General features: G+C 38.8%; 1 protein-coding gene across 1 annotated transcript in view; it reads left to right on the top strand.

Annotated features, from left to right (window-relative positions):
- The window catches only part of Spmip7 (sperm microtubule inner protein 7), a 44,426-nt gene that overhangs the window by 20,144 nt on the left and 3,954 nt on the right, over nt 1–20,328 (top strand). Inside the window, exon 8 of the mRNA XM_090332831.1 lies at nt 15,405–15,512. Within this exon, the coding sequence (XP_090188957.1) occupies nt 15,405–15,512 (108 nt within the window). The remainder of the gene's footprint in view (nt 1–15,404; nt 15,513–20,328) is intronic.

Raw genomic sequence — 20,328 nt, forward strand, 5'->3', positions numbered from 1 at the left:
TGAGGCAGGCACAAATGGCTTATGTTTGTAACCTTGGCTATTCAAGAGGCTGAGATCTGAGAATCGCAGGTTCAAAGACAATCCGGTAGGAAAGTCCTTGAGACTCTTACCTCCAATTCATCACCAAAAAAGCCAGAAATGGAGCTGTGGCTCAAGTGATAGAGCTTAAGTACCTTAAGTGCTTAAGTGCCTTAAGCACAAAAGCTCACTGTGTCCAGGCCCTGAGTGGAAGCCCCAGGAAACATGCCTAAGCTACAGAATATTCTAACTTAGCAATGCAGCACCTTGTGATAAGTGAATGAGCGGTTTGTCATCTTCAGGGTTATAGAGCTGATAGGAGCTTGCTGCTGCTTCAGCCATAGAGGATGCTTTTGTAGTGAGCCAGAAAAGGAAAGAGTAGAAATTCAAATCTGAAGCATATTTTCTGTTAAATCCTTTCATTTCTTTTTTTTGGGGGGGGGCCAGTCCTGGGCTTGGGCTCAGGGTCTGAGCACTATCCTTGGGTTTTCTCAAGGCTAGAGCTGTACCACTTGAGCTATAGCACCACTTCTGGCTTTTTTCTATGTATATATGGTACCTAGGAATCGAACCCTGGTCTTTGTGCATGCTAGGCAAGCACTCTATCACTAGGCCAAATTCTTTAACTCCCAGCCCAAATCCTTTCACTTCTATACTACTTTACAGTTGAATACTATGTTGGACCATCATAATCCCAAGATTGTTTATATATGCTACGAAATATATACTTATGGTTATCTATTATTTCTATGTATATTGCATATCCTAATATATAGTTAATGTATTCACATTCTATATGTAGGTATTTTACCTACAACTTATGTGTTCTTTTACCTATGTGAATACTGAGTCTCAGAGATGGTAACTTTAGATTGCTTCCACAACTACTCAGAGACCAAAACTTGATGATGCACAAGTTCCTGGTATAACAGTGCTTCCTATTTGCATAAAACTTACATTGCCCTCTATGTACTCTACATTGTCTCTAGATGATTTCTCATATCTAATATAATGTATATGTTGTGTGAATAGTTTCTGTACCATACTACATAAGCATGATGATAAGCAAAAGTTTGTGCATATTTAACACAGGCACATTTTTCTCAATTATTTAGGTTGAATCTGGGGATGCAGGGCTCTCGGCTATAAAAGAATGACCATGGTCTCTAGGATCCATTAGGCAGGCCTCCAGCAGAAGTCCTGTACTACAGTATTAAGTAATTATGTCCATAACATAAACTATTGACATATTTCATCACTACACACGACACTATCTGCTGTTATGATTTTATTATTAATATCTTCAAATATTTGTACACTGAGGTTTTAAATTTAACATACACATTCATGAGTCCAGTGCATCATAAAACCAGCATTTATAAGTACAATGCATTTTAATCAATATCACCCTAATTATTATTCTTAAACAATTCAAATAATTCAAAAGACAATAAATAAGAATTTTAAGCATAATTAAGGCATAAAGTTTTAAGAATGCTTTTCAAAAAATATTTTAAACATTTTATAAAACATTCTCTCTAAAGAAATATTGTTTGGGAGTGATTCTTCAAAGACAGTGTAGAGAAATCTGGATAATTGTGAATAAATTTGAGATGATACTATTCTCCATAATCATGCTGATAACTTTTATTTTCTTTAATGTGTGTATGTGTATACTATACTGGGTCTTGAATTCAGGATTTGGTTGCTGTCCCTGAGGGTTTTGTATTTTTGTTGTTGTTCTTTGTTTGTTTGTTTGTTTGTTTTTTGCCAGTCCTGGGACTTGAAGGCAGGGCTAGGGCACTGTCCTTGGACACTTTTTGCTCAAGGCTACGACTCTGCCACTTGAGCCACAGAGCTACTTCAGGCTTTTATCTGAATATGTGATTCCGGGGAATCAAACCCATGGCTTCATGCATGCTAGGCAAGCACTCTCCCAGTAGGCCATGCTCCCGGCCCTCCCTGAGTTTGTTTTTTTTTTTTTTTTTTTTTTTCTCAAGTCTAGCACTCTATCACTTGAGCCACAACTCCATTTCTGGCTTTTTGGTGGTTGATTGGAAATAAGAGTCTTACAGATTTTCCTGCCTTGGCTGGCTCCAAATTGCAGTCTTCAAATCTCAGCCTTCTGTGTAGCTAGAATTACAGGAGTGAGCCACTGGTGCCTGCCACTGGTGCCCAGCTGGTAAGTTGTTTGTTATCAGTTTTGAAAAAAAAATCTTTAAGTAGTACAAAGGAGTTGCCATTCATCAAAGCAGTTTATGAATGCAATACATCCTGATACATGTCACCTCTTTTGACATTCTCCCCAAACTCTCTCCTTCCTTTTTTTTTGTCTTTTCTTTTTCTGGTACTGGGGCTCGCACCCAGGATGTTGCAGTGTTACACCTGCTAGGCAAACCCTTAATCATTGAGCTACCATCCAGCCCCTTTACTTTTCTTAATTTTGTAGAATATGCATTGACTTTTTCACACATTTTCCCTGCAACTTGTTTTTTTCATATATTTTTATTGTAATTAATAGAAGGGTTACATGATATTTGCCAGATAGATGGTGCATTAATTCACATAAATTGATAACCTTTCACATGTCTTGGTCCCCATTTCCCTCCCCCACCCCACCCCTCATCATCTTGTTTTCCCCCTTCCCTATCCAATTTCAAATAACCAAATACAAATATATCCGATATATCAGGTAACAAACTGAGATACTGTAACAATATGAGATAACCAAGGGACAGCAAAAGAGATGAGAGATAACATAGTATCTTAAGAACAGCAATCATTCATTATATGGCTTATGTTTCTATATCCTAGCGATCCTTTCATTTAGCATCCTACTATATGGCCTTTTTAAAAAAATTTTTTTTTTGCCAGTCCTGGGCTTGAGCTCAGGGCCTGAGCACTGTCCTTGGACTTTCTCAAGGCTAGAGCTCTACCACTTGAGCCTCAGCACCACTTCTGGCTTTTTTTTTATGTATGTGGTACCGAGGAATCGAACCCGGGTCTTCATGCATGTAAGGCAAGCACTTTAACCACTAGGCCAAACTCCCGGCCCCTTAAAAATTTTTTATTGTAATTAATAAAAGGGTTACATGATATTTGCCAGATAGAAGGTGCATTAATTCACATACATTGATACCCTTTCACATGTCTTGGTACCCATTACCCTCCCCCCCACCACCCCCCACCCATCTTGGTTTTCCCCCTTCCCTATCAAATTTCAAATATCCAAATACAAATAAATTCAATATATCAGATAACAAAGTGAGATACTGTAACAATATGAGATACTCAAGGGACAGCAAAGGAGATGAGAGACAACATAGTACATTAAGGACAACAATCATTCATTACATGGCTTTTGTTTCAATATCCTGGAGGTCCTTTCAATTAGCTTCACATTATATGGCCTTATGTATCAAGATTTTGCTCTATTGCAGATCTCTGCTAGGAGAGCCCAAGGTTTCTACTGATTATGACAAATGAGGGAAACCATTGAGCCTAAGTTCCTTTGAGTCTGGCTTATTTCACTTAGTATGATCTTTTCTAAGTCTTTCCATTTCCTATCAAATGGGGCAATGTCATTCTTTCTGACAGCAGCATAGAATTCCATTGTGTACAAATACCACAACTTGTTGATCCACTCATCAACTGAGTGACATCTAGGTTGGTTCCATATCTTTGCTATAGTGCTCCTGCAACTTGTTTGTAAGGAAGTGAAATTACTTGTTGATCATGTTAAGTGACTTGGATGTTAGTTGCACTTCTCTGATTTGGGCACTAGAGAGCGTCCATGTTTGTAAAGTTTCTTCTCATGATTAATTTCCATTTTTTTTAACACAAAATTAACCTTTTAACAGAAAAAAATCCATTTTGATTATGAAATATCTATAAATATTAAAATACAGTGTCATCTGTAATACACAAAATAACACAATTATACACATATGCATGAAGATCAGATTCTGGATGCAAGAATTATTTCTGAGTTTTCTCACCAAAAACTTTCGGTATGTTCAACAAGTAAATGAAACTGACAGCATCTGGATAACCTTTAGGAACTTTTTGAGAATAATATAAATTCACATTCCATTTCTATTCTCTGTCAGAAAATTTAAGAATAAAGATCTTTGATGCTGAGATCATGGTTTGAAGCCAGCCTTGGTAGGAAAGTCTGTGAGACTCATCTCTAATTAGCCACCAAAACACTGAAGTGGAAATGTGGCTTAAGTGGTAGAGTGCCAGCCCTGAGGGAAAGAAAGCTAAATGATAACATCCAAGGCCTGACTTCAAGCCCCACTATACACACACACACACACACACACACACACACACACACACGCACATCACATTATTTCCTAATGTTTTTCTGTCTCTCATTCAAGTACACACACACACACATACACACACACATCATCATCATCATCATCATCGTTATTGTTGCTGTTATCATCATCACCTAGTCTAGAGCTCAATAAAACAAGGAAAGTGATTATTTCCTAACTAGGTGATTATTTCATAACTGGGTGATGTTTCAGAACATTGCAGTCAGAAGCAGACATTTAAAGCTCATCCTATCTGAATGAAAGGTAACTACAGAATTTTGCACAGCCTTGGTCCCAAAGCACCCTGTCCCATGCCTTGTGCTTAGTGAGTGGAGACAGTTGCCAACAGTGGCATGCATTTTTCCTAACAGACACCAATGACTGTACCCACATAAACCTGCCAGAACTGCATCATACTACTGTGTTTACAATAATGATAACCCCACTTGGTGTTGATGAGGTGCGGGTCCAGGTAACAGAGCCCATAGATGTGCTGGGGGCTGGTCTTCTAATCCCACAGCTGTGCTACAGCTGTAGCTCCTTTTCCCGAAAGAATACTCATTCTTCCAAAAGAGTCAGCTGCTTCCACTGTACCATCCTCTATTGAATGGTCACTCCATGCCATAATCCCTGTGCATTTCCACCTTAGTGATATGGGGGAGGAGGCATTTGCCAGTTAAGAAGAATTATCCAGATTCCCAGCCAGCCTCTAGGGAAAGTCTGAGATGGGAAAAGGTACCCTCTTTGGCATCCACTGGGTTGTGTTGTTGTAGCATAAAGTTTTTTTGTTTTTTTAAAAAAGGCATACCACAACCCATGTTGAATAATAACTAAGAATAGTAGTTCCTTGAATCTTGCTGGCACTTCTGCCTTTCTGAGTACTTTCACATCTAGTCTCTCATTTGTTTTTCAAATAGTGTGATGAGCCAGAGATTTGGAAACCAGTTCTATCCCTGTCCTATAGACAAGGAGGCTGAGCCAGAGGAAATGACTCAAAGAGCCTTAAATCACTCATTTCATGAACAGCAAAGAGAAGTCCAAGACTAGACTCCCTAATTCCTAGGGCATAACCTTCCCTGAACCCACATCTAGCATGCCTTTAGCCTCTGACATCTCCATAGAAGATGAGCAAAAGTGTAAGCAAGAAGATCTCAGTCCAGACTGGCCCACCTTGAAAATGGCATAGAGCTGACTCCTAGACCTTGTCCTTACCTATAAGAAGGGCTTCTGGATTTATTATTCCTGTGGCCACTTCTAAATGCAAGACATGATGAATTTAAGAATTCAGGAGGATAAGACAAACAAATCTGTTATCTATCTAGCTAGCTATCTAGCTAGCTAGCTATTTATCTATGTGTACTACATAAAGAAAAAAAATCATTAAAACTAAAACTCCTGAAAAGAATCTCAGGGGCCACAGTATCTCAGGACAGTCAGAAAGACACATAGTTAGTTAATGGCTAAGTAATTATGAAGGGATTTTAGTTTGCATTTTCATCAAATATGACATCAGATAAATCACAGCCCAGAATGGACTGCCTGTCTTTGCCTGTCCCACTATCACCTCTCAGAGTTCAATGTCCCATTTTGTGACCTGTGATCTCATTCTCTCTGAGCTCCCAGCTGGAACCCTTATGAACTTCCTCCTTCCCCTGCTTTCTTCCCAATTCACCAGCCCATACGAATCCCACTTGCATGGATTCTTCTGTAAACTGGCCACCTGCAATGAGCTGAGGACTCTGCCAACACCTTACCTGCTCCACACTGCTTCTAACACACCTTCAAGGAAGGTGCAGTGACCCTGGATATTAGTAGATTATGGATAAATATGGCTCAGGAAGCTTCAATGTGAGTCTCAGATCATTAACTTTATCAGGGAAGACCTAAATTTAAACACATATGTTTCATGCAACCCCACTCTTATTTGGCATCTGTGGTCTTTGCCCCTGGTGTGAGCTCTTAAAACCCAAGATGTTTATTTTTAAAATGTATTCATGGAGGCTAAGAGTGTAGCTCAGCAAAAGAACACTTGTCTATCGTGCTCAAAATCTTGGGTGGATCCCGTACACACAGAACAAAGACATAATAACATGTACTGGTGATGTGAAAGCTGTCAGGAGCCAGGCTGCTTTGATGTCTGCCTGGAAATGTACCTGGCAGAGAACAGTTCTAAATAAGAGCTTTTCTTAGACTTAAATTTGCCCTTCTACCCACACTCTGGATAATAAGATTGCCTTTGACTAACCAAAACTGATACTATGCCAACAGTTTCTCCCTGGCAGTCTAATTGCATTGGTTCTAAAGCCCAAGCTTCTCTTCTTTGGGGTCAGGTTAGGATACTGGATGGTTTCATTGTTTCTAGACTTGTGCCTTAGACCTTCTGTGTCTCCATTCTTGCATGTAAGAAATGGACATGATAAGACTTCTGCTATAGGACTAGTGTGAAAATTAAATAATCAAGGTCTTTCTTGGTAGGGGTGACTTTGAAGCACAATCTTTAGATCTCAGCCTCCTGACAGGCTAGGATTAAGACATGAGTCACTGGCACCCATCTGCATATATTATTGTTGAAGTAGGAATCCCTTTATGCCTGGCCAAGTTTGGGCTTATGGTCCTGCTACTTGCACTTCTGTGCAGTTTGTATTTGTGAGGATAAAGGTGCTGTCCATTGCACAAGCCACTGATTGGGATGGTGTCTTGTGAGCTTTATGCTTGGATTGACCAGGAGCCATGATTCTCTGATCTCTGCCTATGATGTAGTTAGGATTACAACTTTGAGCCACCAAACCTAGTTTCTGTATTTTCTATCTAGCTTTTAAATTATATAACACCAGTACTTTCTTTCTCCTGATTTGCTAAATATCCTTATTTTATGAACTTAACGTTTTATCATGTTTTATTACAGAAAACCAATAATTGTAAACAGTTGAAAAAAAATCCAGGCTTATGAAGGGACTACAGGGGCAAAAAGAAGATATCCAAGGGAAAAGAAGTTAAGGAGTGCAAACAAAACTATATTTTTATTTTACTTAAATTGTTTTATTTATTTTACTGTGTTTATATTTTTAGTCTTTATTTATTTGTGCTAGCACTAAGATTTGAACTCAGGGACTAGGCACTGTCCCTTAGCTTTTTTGCTCAAGACTAGTGTTCTATCACATGAGCCACAGTTCACTTCTGGCTTTTTGGAGGTTAATTTGAGATGAGTCTGACTGACTTTCTTGTCTGCACTGACTTTGAATCACAATCCTAAAATTTCTGTCTCCCCTCAACTAAGATTACATGTGTGAGTACTAGGGCTTGACTAGATATTGCCCTTTTAAATGGGCTGCTCACTTGCCCTGTTGTCTTAAAATGGGTGTAGACTTCCTTAACATATCATGAATCTGGAAGTCCTTTTTTTTTTCTTTTTTGACAGTCCTGGGGCTTGAACCCAGGCCCCAGGCACTGTTCTTGGAAACTTTTTGCTCAAGGATACTACTCTTCCACTTGAGCCACAGTGCCACTTCTGGCTTTTCTGTGTAGGTGATACTGAGGAATCGAACCCAGGTCTTTGTGTTGGAAGTTCTTTTTTATCCCTGGTACTTTAGCATCCTTTAGAGCTTGGTTTTCTCCAACTGAATAATATCACCCATTAGCAGCCATCTATGTGTTCCCAGATAGTAATCTCTTCCTACTATAAAGTCAATGTGTTGCCCTTAGGATGATAAAGTTTCCCTCTTGTAGTGAACCTACAGGCAAGGATTAAGTGGAATAAACATAGAAGCAGTGTGGGTGAGAACTTTCATTTTCAAAGAGTTGGCAGTTTATTGTGCAACCAAATTCATTCTCCAGACTAAGCAGCTAATCAGCCTACTATTTCATGGTATGTTATTATTAGATATGATGTCATATCATATAGTAACACACCTATAATATAGCTGCTGCTACCACTTAGCATCCATAATCTGCACGTCAAATGGTGCAGGGCTTCCTATTTCCTTTTTTTGTTGTTGTTGATACTGGGATTTAAATTCGTGGTTTCAGCTTGCTTGCTCAAGGCTGGTGCTTTACACCTTAAACCACCCATTTAACTTGGCTTTTTGCTGGTTATTATGGAGTATAAATTCTTGTGGACATTTCTGCCCAGAATGGCTTGTGATTGCATCTGATGCCTAACACTGTATGAGGTTTTCCATGGATCCTTGCATGTGGCTCCCTCTATCTCTGTTGCTGTCTCTCTGTCTAACTTCGGAGCAGTTCCACTGGAAGGCTCTGTCTTTAGAAAACTTTAATTTTGCAGGTGTTTAGAGGCAGTGGAAAAAACCTGCCATGCAGATGGAGGGGATTTCCTTTGTAACATGCATGGAAGCTTCAATGATCGTTTGGGGGAAACACACAGATCAGTCACCTCTCATACTCAGAGCTACTCTTTTTGTTTCTTTGTTTTTTTTGTTTTGTTTTGTTTTGTTTTGTGGGGCTTGAACTCATGGCCAGGGCACCATCCCTAGCTTGTTTTCTAAAGGCTAGCCCTCTACCATTTTGAGTCACAGCTCCACATCTAGCTTTTGGCTGGTTTAGAGGTAAGAGTCCCGCTGAGTCTTTTCTGTCCACACTGGTTTTGAATCATGATCCTCAGATCTCAGCCTCCTGAGTAGCTAGGATTACAGGTATGAACCACCAGTGTCCAGCCTCACAGCTACTCTTCTTCCAGAAAATTCCAAGAGATCCTAAAGGGCACTCTCTAGAATTTAACTGCTATCAGTCACTTATCCAGGTTCTCATCAGCAAGTTACAACTTTGCTCTAAAACAGGTTCCATACCTCTTCCCTTTCCCACTCTGTGCAGCCTTCCCCCTCCACACACACACATTCTAGGACCACTTGAGAACTATTGGACATCTGGATTCCCAGGTCACAGCATTACTGATTAATCAGAATAGCAATGGTGGGGACCATGCTTTAAAAACTCCCATGAGTTCTCAGTGTGTGCTATGCATTTACAAAACTGTCTTCGCATCTTCACAACTGTGTTTATTTGATAAAACTTTGTGTTCTCCTCATACAATGTCTCTATTTCGTGAATGGTTTATTCCTCTAAAACCATGTATTTCTACTAGAATTGGCCCAGTATCTAGGAAGTACAAACAATGGGCATGTTACTTGCACATTCACTTAACTCTCTAATTACCAGGGGGCCCCTAAGACTTTAGTCATTTTATCTTCTCTATGTTGCAATTGACTGTACTGAGGCCCAGATCTTCTTTTCCTGCACTTAGAGTAACGCATCACAGCCTGTGAAGGAACAATGGAAGGCTGCTTCCCAATGCTGGACCTCTTTCTGGTAGCCCTCCTGTGCTCTTTAGTTGACTCATTTTACCCGCCTTATAAAGTTCATTCCTTTGTATTTTGTCCTGTTTTTGTCCTTGATGTAAATGATCTTCACCTTGAAACCTTCAGTGTTATTGCATAATGTCAATGAACTATCACTAGTAATCAAAATTACACAATTAGAATGGAAATACCAGATGTATAAGTACAATTCACTTCTTGATGCATATTTTCCCCCTCACATTCTGATCCCAACACATAGTTGATGTAGAAAGAACGCCTAGAAACTGCATATGAGTTGTGATGCTTTTCACTTGGCCTTCACTGAAACACAAGCATGTTCCGTTTCTGATATCCTGGCAAAGTGCCAAAAGAGATCCAGATCTGAGATTACCAAAGTCCACACCTTTATCCTCACCCTGAAACCACATATTCATTTCACTAATGGGTCTCTTTTTTCTGTCTCCATGGTATATTAAGGAATGAATTACTCAGCTTTTTTGGGGGGTAGGGGCTAAAATTAGATGAAAAAAGAAACAAAATAGCAGCATTGATTACACCCCTACCTTTGTTGCAATGCTAAGGTTCGGAATCTAGGACATGGCCTGTGCATGTATGTTCACTTCCCCAACAGCATGCAGCTGATCCTCATTATGTGCAGACTCTATGTTTGTACATGTGCACATTCAGTGTTCTCTGTGGGAGAGTTTTGGCTCCTCAAAGGGCAGAAAGCCTTGGAATATTCTTCTACGGAGCTCCCAGATGGAAATCATGTGCAAAGCATTTCTGGGCCAGCAATGGGTCCTGAGTACCTGTCAAAGGCTGATGGTCTCACTGAAAAGCTTTCCCTGTGTCTTGGTTCTCAGCTGACCCTTCCGAAGTGACTGTAAGACTGACACCTGCTCCATCTCTTCCTACTTGTGTAACCAGTGTCTCCTGCAGATAATATGCCAAAGAATAGAATAGCAAGCCATTAGATAGTTCTACGCTTAGGCTTTGAGGCCCCTTCATACTGGTTTCCACAGTGGCTGCACTAATGTACACTTCTAGCAATGGGGTAGAAAGTTCTTTTGGTTCCATACTTGCCATACTTTGTTGTTGTTTGCCTGAAGAGAGATGCAATCTCCGTGTAGCTTTGATTTGCAGTTTTTATGATTAATGACTATTGTTCTTTCCATGTTTAATTTTTTGACTTCTTTGTTTATTCTGGATATTAATTCTCTGTCTGATAAGTAGCTTGCAGGTATTTTCTCCCATTCTTTTTTTTTTTGCCAGTCCTGGGCTTGAGCTCAGGGCCTGAACACTATCCTTGGACTTTCTCAAGGCTAGAGCTCTACCACTTTAGTCTGAGCACCATTTCCGGCTTTTTTTTCTATGTATGTGGTACCGAGGAATCGAACCTGGGTCTTCATGCATGCTAGGCAAGCACTCTACCATTAGGCCAAACTCCCGGCCCCATCTCCCATTCTTTAGATTAGGTCTTTATCTAGTAATTGTATCCTTTGGTGTGCAAAAGCTTTTTTAAAAATGTAATGCAATGTTATTTATGAATTCTGGGTCTTATTTCCTGGATTCTTCCTCAGGAAGTGTTGCCTATTCCTATATCTTCAGATGTTTCCCCTATGTTTTCCTGTAGTAGTTCCAAGTTTCAAATCTTACATTAGGATCTGTGATGCATTTTTAATTTATTTTTATACAGGGTAAGAGAGAGAAATATAGCTTTAATTTTTTTATACATGGGCATACAGGCTGTTTTGTCTCCCGTGAATGTTTCTGGTTATTTTCAAAACTCAGATGGCTGTAGTTTCATGGGTTTATTTCTGAATCTTCCATTCCATTTGCTGATGTGTCTTTTTTTTGTATGCCATTACTATACTGTTTTTGTTACTCTGGCTCTGTAGTATAATTTGATGTCAGATATTGTGATACTACCAGCTTTGCTCTTTTTGCATGATTGCTTTGGCTGTTCTGGGTCTTTTATGTTGCTGTAGTGCTCTCCCTGAGATTCTTTTGCTCAGGCTAATCCTCTACCACTTGAGCCACAGTGCCACTTATGATTCTAGGACTTTTCAAATCCTCTCTTCCTTCTTTCTTTGAGCATCAGCTGTCTTTAAACAATATATTCTTTAGGTTTCATGATTCAACAATTTTCTGTAGTGTTATTTGCTGTTGATTTCTAGTTTTAATCCATTGTGATCTGTTAAAATACAGGAACTCATTCAGTTTAGTTTATTTGTTAAGACTCTCTTCATGTTCTAAAATTTGAACCATCCTAAAGAGAGGTTCTATAGATTGCTGAAAAGAATATACATTTTGCAGTTGTTTGTGAAATATTCTGTGGTCCATTTGACCTAAGATATCATTGAATTCTGAAATGATTTTCTTGACAGTTTGTATGAATGACCTATCTATTCCTATGAGTAGATTGTTGCAGCCACAAACTGTAATTGTATTAGGATCATTAGAATCTGTGCTTTCATATTATTTTATGAAATTGGGTATGCCAATTTGTGTGTCATATATGTCATGATGCTTGGGTATATATTTTTTTTGCTTGGGTATATATTTTCAATTGTTATCATTTCTTGATTGACTGTCCCCTTTGAAAATATGAACTTATGATTTCTGCTTCTGCTGCTTCTTTTCTACATTGACAGGTATGAGTATAGATACTCATGCTGCTTCTGGGATCCATTGATTGGATTCTTTTCCCAATCTTTCACATTAAGGCATATTTTCCTGTCCCAAGAAGATGCATTTTGTGTAGTAAAAAAAATTGTTGGGGCCAGGAGTTTGGCCTAGTGGTAGAGTGCATGACTAGCATGCATGAAGATCCGGGTTCGATTCCTTGATACCACATACATAGAAAAAAAGTCAGAAATGGTGCTGAGGCTCAAGTGGTAGAGCTCTAGCCTTGAGAAAGTCCAAGGACAGTGCTCAGTCCCTGAGCTAAAGCCCAGGACTACCAAAAAAAAAAACAACAGACAAAATGTTGACTCTTGCCTTTTTTTATCCAGCCTACTAGTCTGTGTCTTCTATGTGGAGATTAAGACCATTACCATTTAGAGTTATTGATGAAAGTTACGTAGTAAGTCTTGCCATTTTGTTGGTTTTGTAGTACTTGAGTCCACTGGAGGCCTCATTTATCTATCTAGTTTATCTGTCTAGTGAGATGTTGTTCTTTGCTGTATTTTCATCATTGTTTTTGTCTTCCCTTTTCTGTGTCTAAGACACTTTTGTGCATGTCTTGATTTAACTTTGTTAGTCATTCTTGCAATCATTCCTAGGACTTTCGTGGGACTTTAGCCATTTAACTACAGTTAGTGCCCCTTGGCATGGTGTTTTGGGAGGGGTAATGCCTTGCTTTAAACAAAATATTTATTATGTTTCTGTGTTGAGATCTGCACCAGAAAGCCAAGTCATCGGTTAGAGGTTTTAATGTATGGTGTCCTTTCATTTGAAGTATTTGCAGTGTTTAGGCAATAATGGGGAGTGGTTGGGTTGGGTTGGGTTGGGTTGTAGCTTCTTGCTGCTGGACTGGGATTGTGAATCTGTAGTCAAACACTCTTTCACTCATTGTCTTTAGATCACTAGGTCTGGCCTCCTGTTTAAATAGGGAGAAGAATAATTCTAAAAGCAATGTTGGTTAATAAACCCATTATGAAAACACATAGTCGCTAACTAAGATCAATTGTCTCCTGGTGCCCAGTGACCACTGAAGAGGCTGAGATTCAAGAAACATGATTTGAAGCCAGCCTGGGAAAGAAAGTACATAAGATTCTTACCTTCATAACTACCAAAAAAGCTGAAGTGATAGAGCCCTAGTTTTGAGAACCAAAGCTCGGAGATAATGCCCAGGCCCAGGCTCAGTTGGTGCTTGATGGGAACTGGGAACTGTGCCTTATATATGTAATCACTATATTTAAGAGATGGCAGATGGAACAAAAGTCCAATACTTGTCCGGTGGGATAATCTATATTAAAGATCAAAAGAAGAAAGTGAAGGAAACTATGAAAATCAAAATCAAACTCAGAGGTCAAAGTAATTAGATATCAAAAGGCCAAATGAGAAGCTATATATAAAAAGTATAAAAATGAAAACAGAAAAGACTACATAAAAACCCAAAATAGTATATGTGAATATTTAGACCAATCTCCAAAAATTAAACAAATTAAAATAGAAGAAAATAAAAATGAATATCATTAAAACCTCCCATGTAAATACAAATTTAAAAAATTATTTTTACTAAAATTGAGGCTAGGTTCCAGACTTTTATGAGTGTTATTTGTGAATACTGTAGTTCCAATTCTTCCTCAAGCCTGGAAGGTTTTCCTTTTTTTCTTTTGATAATTCAAAGGTAAGTTATCAGGAATATATATTGGCTTCTTTTGTCCTATCTCTTCAGCAATCAGAAGTTAGATTATGTGAGGAGAAAACTGGATGGGATTTTTATAACCTGTTTGACAGCAGATTCTGGGCTCTTGGTCCTTTAATTATATCATCTGAATAGGAGTAACCCTATATGGGTTTCACCACTGTGAGAGAATTCTTATTTCTACAGTTCTTTGAGCTGTACCTAACTTGGAGGTTGCTTCCATTTCCACTTGGCCACTTAAATGAGATTTTTTTTCATTCCATTTCTCTAAGTTGGATTTCTCTGTATCTGTGTGTGTGTGTGTGTGTGTGTGTGTGTGTGTCTCTCTGTCTGTCTGTCTGTCTGTCTGTCTTTCTTAGTGTTGTGTTGTATGTATTTTGTTATGTGTTCCCATTTGGATTGGAGGTATTCAATGCCTTTCAGGCAGGAAGGCCAAAGTACAACTGAGCTGGGGTCTAATTATTCCAGGAATATGCGTTCTAATGAGCCCAATGCCAATTGTGTTGTGATTTTTTTGAATGATACTTTCTTTGTTTCTCCAAGGGATGTCCAGGTCACCTGCAGGTACCTGGCCTACCTCATTTTTGGCAGTGGGCTCTTTGCTAGGGCACCAGCTACCTTCCTTCCTTTTTCAAGTCATGACTCATATTAGAACACAATCATAAGATCTTGATTTCAAACCAAAAAAAGTGAAATACTAGAAAGCCATCTAAAATAAGAAGACAGGGCGGGGAGTTTGGCCTAGTGGTTAAAGTGCTTGCCTAGCATGCATGAAGACCCGGGTTTGATTCCTCGGCACCACATGCATAGAAAAAAGCCAGAAATGGTGCTGAGGCTCAAGTGATAGAGCTCTAGCCTTGAGAAAGTCCAAGGACAGTGCTCAAGCCCTGAGCTCAAGCCCAGGACTGGAAAAAAAATAAATAAAATAAGAAGACAGTGAGAAGGATGACATTTGTGAAAACATAACACAACTATGAATATGAGTGCATATATTAATGTTGGAGTGATTTTCAGAGTTAACTGTGAACTATCGTTTCATTGCTGTATCAAGAGCAAGTATCTTCCTTCTTTATGAAACTGAGCTCAACAGTAAGTAAACATAGATGTAAGAAAACATGTAAATTTAAAATAACAGCCCAATATGCACTTGAAAAAAAAACTTTTTCTGAAACTTATCGTAAAACTATCATCTAAATATCTATGTGTCAGCCTGCATTGTCCTCCTATACTTTCCTGTTTAGACAGCTTAAGTCCCAGAAGAAAAAATTTAAATTGTATCCTCCTCTATATTTTTAATATTTGGGTTCTGGTTAGTTACTGTAACTATTTCACAATTCATTATTTTAATTTCCCCTAATTCTCCTCTTAACTCTTTAGTACCGCAAATATCCCAGGATACACAGGCAAGGTTCATTTCACTGCCACTCACTCAGCAAATACTAATCTCCCACCCACAAGACCATCAGAGGACTCAGAAGTGAACCGGTAAGTATGAATCCTGTTTGCTCATATATATTAGAAGTAGAGATGCTAATTATGGTGGTTCTATGAAAGAATAATTACATAAACACTAAGAGCAAATTGACATTGGTCAAAAAGAATGGGACATTATATTCCCTGCCCCCAAACAAAATGAAATGAGTTAATTTTCCTACTCAGCGGAACTTGAATAGACACTCTGCATGTTTTCTTTATCAGTCTTGCTCAAAGTAACACTACAAAGCAAATATGGGTTGATGTTTATGTGGCATTGGTAATTGGGCATCATAACACATTTGAAATCTGCAGGAGTCAGGATCTTTGTCTCTTGGACTCACAGCTTTGCATATCATTCTTCTGGTATCACCAGAGGATTCTACCACATATCTCATTAGATAAAACATTTGTGAATAATCATTACATTTATATAAAAGAAGATATTCCATAGAAAGGCACATGTATGTTTAAACTCTAATTTTGCAACTGAAAACAGAAGACAATAAATGAAGAAAAGTGTAAGATCACTTTATTGGAAGCCACCAGTGAGATGCAGCACATTATTTCTCAATCTAACATGCTGGTGAAAGAACTTGGTGGACTCTTGGCCTTCAAAAAAGATTGATACAGTGTTGAGAATGCAAATACAAAGTGAAATTAGGAGCCAGTACAAAGAGACTAGGCTAATATGGTAGGCAACCATTGAAAAGAAAGTGAGTACTTTTTCTCCTAGATCACAAGGCTTCAGTAGAGGATCTGTTCATTTAGCACGCATTCATGCAACATTGACTCTGGACTCAGACAAGCAAGATACTGGATGCACAGGGCAGAACAGAAAAGACTCTAGCTCTCAGACACAGCTGTTTCAGGGTAGAAGATACGTAGTGAAGAAGTACACACATGGCCTGGAGTTTAGTCTAGTGGTAGAGTGCTTGCCTAGCATCCACGAGGACCCGGGTTCAATTCCTTGGTAGCACATACATAGAAAAAAAGACAGAAATGATGCTGTGGCTCAAGTGGTAGAGCTCTAGCCTTGAGAAAGTCCAAGGACAGTGCTCAGGCCCTGAGTTCATGGCCTAGGACTGGCAAAAAAAAGAAGTACACAGATAATTAAAGAAACAAAACAACTTTGAGTATTGAAGTGTGCTTTGAAGAAGACAGACAAGTTATCACAGATTGTGCCTCAGTGGTCTCAAAGGCTGATGGCTGATGGCTGAGGGTGTGATGTTCTGATAGAACCCCTTGTCTTCATGGATGGTAACTTCCCAGCTGTGAGTCCAACAACTGCTGAGCCACATTCTTGGCCTGTGATTCCCAGTTCACCAAGCTGTTCAATCTCTCATTCACTAATCTATCATTTTTAGTCAACAAATGTTATTTGTGCTGCAGTAATTCACAGGAACTTAGCTTGCTAACTGGTAGTTCAGGATCTTGTGTTGAACAAGAGACTGGGCAAAAACAAAAACCAAAACAATTTCAACAGAGGAGGACAGCCAGCATCACATACTGATAACCACTAAGCTGCTATCATGCTCTCTAGACTCCAGCCAGTTCCCTGGCTTGGGTATAGTGGCAATAACAACTCATGTTACTATCCCAACATCCCATGAGAAAACTGAGGCACACACAAGCTGTGTGGGGGTTTCAGATCACTTAAGTAGACATCACAGAAATAATACAAGATGACTCATGTGAGGGCAGGATACTTGAAGACTGGACTGTAAGTGGGCAGCACATAATATACTCGAGGGTGCTGCAGTAATAAGCTAGCTCAGGGAAGGTCACCTCTAGTTCTTCATGGGTCATGGGTCACTGTGTTCTGTTCTCTATTTCCTGCTGCCCTACATGTGCCCTTCCATAAGGGCAGGGATTGAAGGAAAGGAAAAGCGACCCCTTGGAAAGGGTTTCCTCATGTCACATGAATTTTCTGCTTTGAGAATTGTGTAGAATCTCCAGCCATCTGACACTATTCATCTGGAAAATGGGTCACTGGCTTTCTTTCTAGATTAATATTTTGCCTTTATTCTATGCTCAAACCATCCCTTTCACTCTCAATATTTATAAATATAGCTTTAAAAATAAAATTTCTTTTTATATCCAAGATAACATCATGTTAAAGAGGAATATGGGAAATAAATAATGGTTACTTTAGTGAAATAAATTAACAAATCCATCATCTCATCATGGTTACTGATTCCTCATCACCACTTGAGGTAACAACAACTAAGAAACTACTAAAGTGATCTGAAAACAATGTACCATTAATACCTATTTCTCCCATGTTTTACCTTAGATATCTAGACTGCTTCACCATAGGGTTACATCTTATTGTTAGATTTAAACCTCAGTCATCCCCATTCATAATCACTGTTTTGATCTCTGTATTTCCAATATTTGATAAAAACAGCAAGCTCACATGAGTTTTCTCAGTGCTAGCACTCTACCACTTGAGCCACAGCGCCACTTCTGGCTTTTTCTGTGTATTTGGTACTGAGGAGTTGAGTCCAGGGCTTTATGCATGCTAGGCAAGCACTCTATCACTAGGCCATGCTCCCAGCCCCATTTTTTTTCTCTCTGTGTCTAGTTTACTTCACTTTGCATAAGGTCCTCCCAGTTCATCCAGGCAAATATCAGAATCACCTTCTTTCCTAAGGCAACAAAATATCCCCATATGTGGAATTAATACACACACAAAGAACACTTTTTTAAATTATTTTATCTGTACATGGTCATTTTGACTCACTACTGTGAGTAAAACTGTGATGAATAGGGTGTCTTAATAAGATGCCTTCATAAGATATAGATATTTTCATCTACTTTGAATATATACAATGTGTCAGAGTCACATGATGCTTTTCTAACTATTGGTTGTCCTCCACACTGTTTTCCATAATAGCTACAGCAATCTACAAAAGTTTTACAAAAATGTGGGGTAGTTCCTTTTATTCCACACTCCTCAAAACCTATTATCTTTTGTCTTATTGATAGTACTTATTCTAATAAGTGTGAGATATTCTACTGTAAATTTTATTCACATTTCTTTATAGTATTATGTCTTTCATATACCTATTGGTCATTTTCATGTCTTCCTTGAAGAAATACCTATTTAAATTTTTAATTATTAAAGAATTTATTTTATTTTTTTAAATTTTTTATTGTAATTAATAAAAGGATTAAATGATATTTGCCAGATAGAGGGTGCATTAATTCACATACATTGATACCCTTTCACATGTCTTGGTCCCCATTCCCCTCCCCCCCACCCCGTCTTGGTTTTCCCCCCTCCCTATCCAATTTCAAATAACCAAATACAACTAAATTCAATATATCAGATAACAAATATATCAGATAACTGAAACAATATGAGATAACTAAGGGACAGCAAAAGAGATGAGAGATAACATAGTACCTTAAGAACAACAATCATTCATTATATGGCTTATGTTTCTATATCCTAGAGATCCTTTCATTTAGCGTCCTACTATATGGCCTTTTGTATCAAGGTTTTGCTTTATTGCAAATCTCTGCTAGGAGAGCCCAAGGTTTCTACTGACTATGACAAATGAGGGAAACCATTGAGCCTAAGTTCCTTTGAGTCTGGCTTACTTCACTTAATATGAGCCTTTCCATTTCCTAACAAATGGGGCAATGTCATTCTTTCTGACAGCAGCATAGAATTCCATTGTGTACAAATACCACATTTTGTTGATCTACTCATCAACTGAGGGACATCTAGGTTGGTTCCATATCTTTGCTATGGTGAATAGTGCTGCAATGAACATGGTTGTGCTAGTGGATTTAGTATGCCCTAGATTCTGGATGGTTGGGTAAATGCCAAGTAGTGGAATTGTTGGGTCATAGGGGAGCTCTATGTTTAGCCTTTTGAGGCACTGCCATACTGCTTTCCATAGTGGTTGAACGAGTTTGCACTCCCACCAACAGTGTAGTAGTGATCCCTCCTGGCCACATCCCCTCTAGCATTTGTTGTTATTAGTTTTCTTGATCCTGGCCATTCTAACTGGAGTGAGGTGGAATCTTAGAGTTGTTTTGATTTGCATTTCTTTTATGACCAGAGATGTTGAGCATTTCTTCATGTGTCTATAGGCCATTTTTGTTTCTTCTTCAGAGAAGACTCTCTTTAAGTCTTTGGCCCATCTTTTAATGGGATGGTTGTTACTTTGGAGATCAGTTTTGGAGTGATTCAATTTTTTGAGCTGTTGATATATTTTAGATATTAGGCCTTTGTCTGTTGTATGGTTGATGAAGATCTTCTCCCACTCTGTAGGCTTCATAATTAGTTTACTAGCTATGTCCTTTGCCATACAAAAGCTCTGCAGTTTAATGCAGTCCCACTTATCCAGCCTTTCTCTGATTTGTTGTGATTCTTGGTCCTTATTAAGAAAGTTTTGACCTGTGCCAAGGAGGTCGTGTGTATGTCCTATTCCTTCTTGTAAAGTTTTCAGAGTGTTGGCTTTTACCTCCAGGTCTTTGATCCATTTGTAGTTAATTCTAGTACAGGGTGACAAAGAAGGATCCAACTTTATTTTTCTGCAGGTGCTTAACCAGTTCTGCCAGCACCACTTGTTGAAGAGAGGCTATCTTTCTTCCATTCTATTTTTTTGGCTCCCTTGTCAAAGATTAGGTGGCCATAGGTCTGTGGTTTAATATCTGGGTCTTCAGTTGTATTCCATTGGTCTTCAGGCCTGTTCTTGTGCCAGTACCAAGCTGTTTTGATCATTATAGCTCTGTAATAGAGTCTAAAGTTTGGTATTGAAATTCCTCCTGCTCTGTTCTTTCTGCTAAGAAGTGTTTTTGCTATACGGGG

Source organism: Megascapheus bottae, chromosome 5, assembly GCF_031878675.1.
Source record: "Megascapheus bottae isolate mThoBot1 chromosome 5, mThoBot2.hap1, whole genome shotgun sequence".
In the NCBI taxonomy this organism is placed as follows: domain Eukaryota; kingdom Metazoa; phylum Chordata; class Mammalia; order Rodentia; family Geomyidae; genus Megascapheus; species Megascapheus bottae.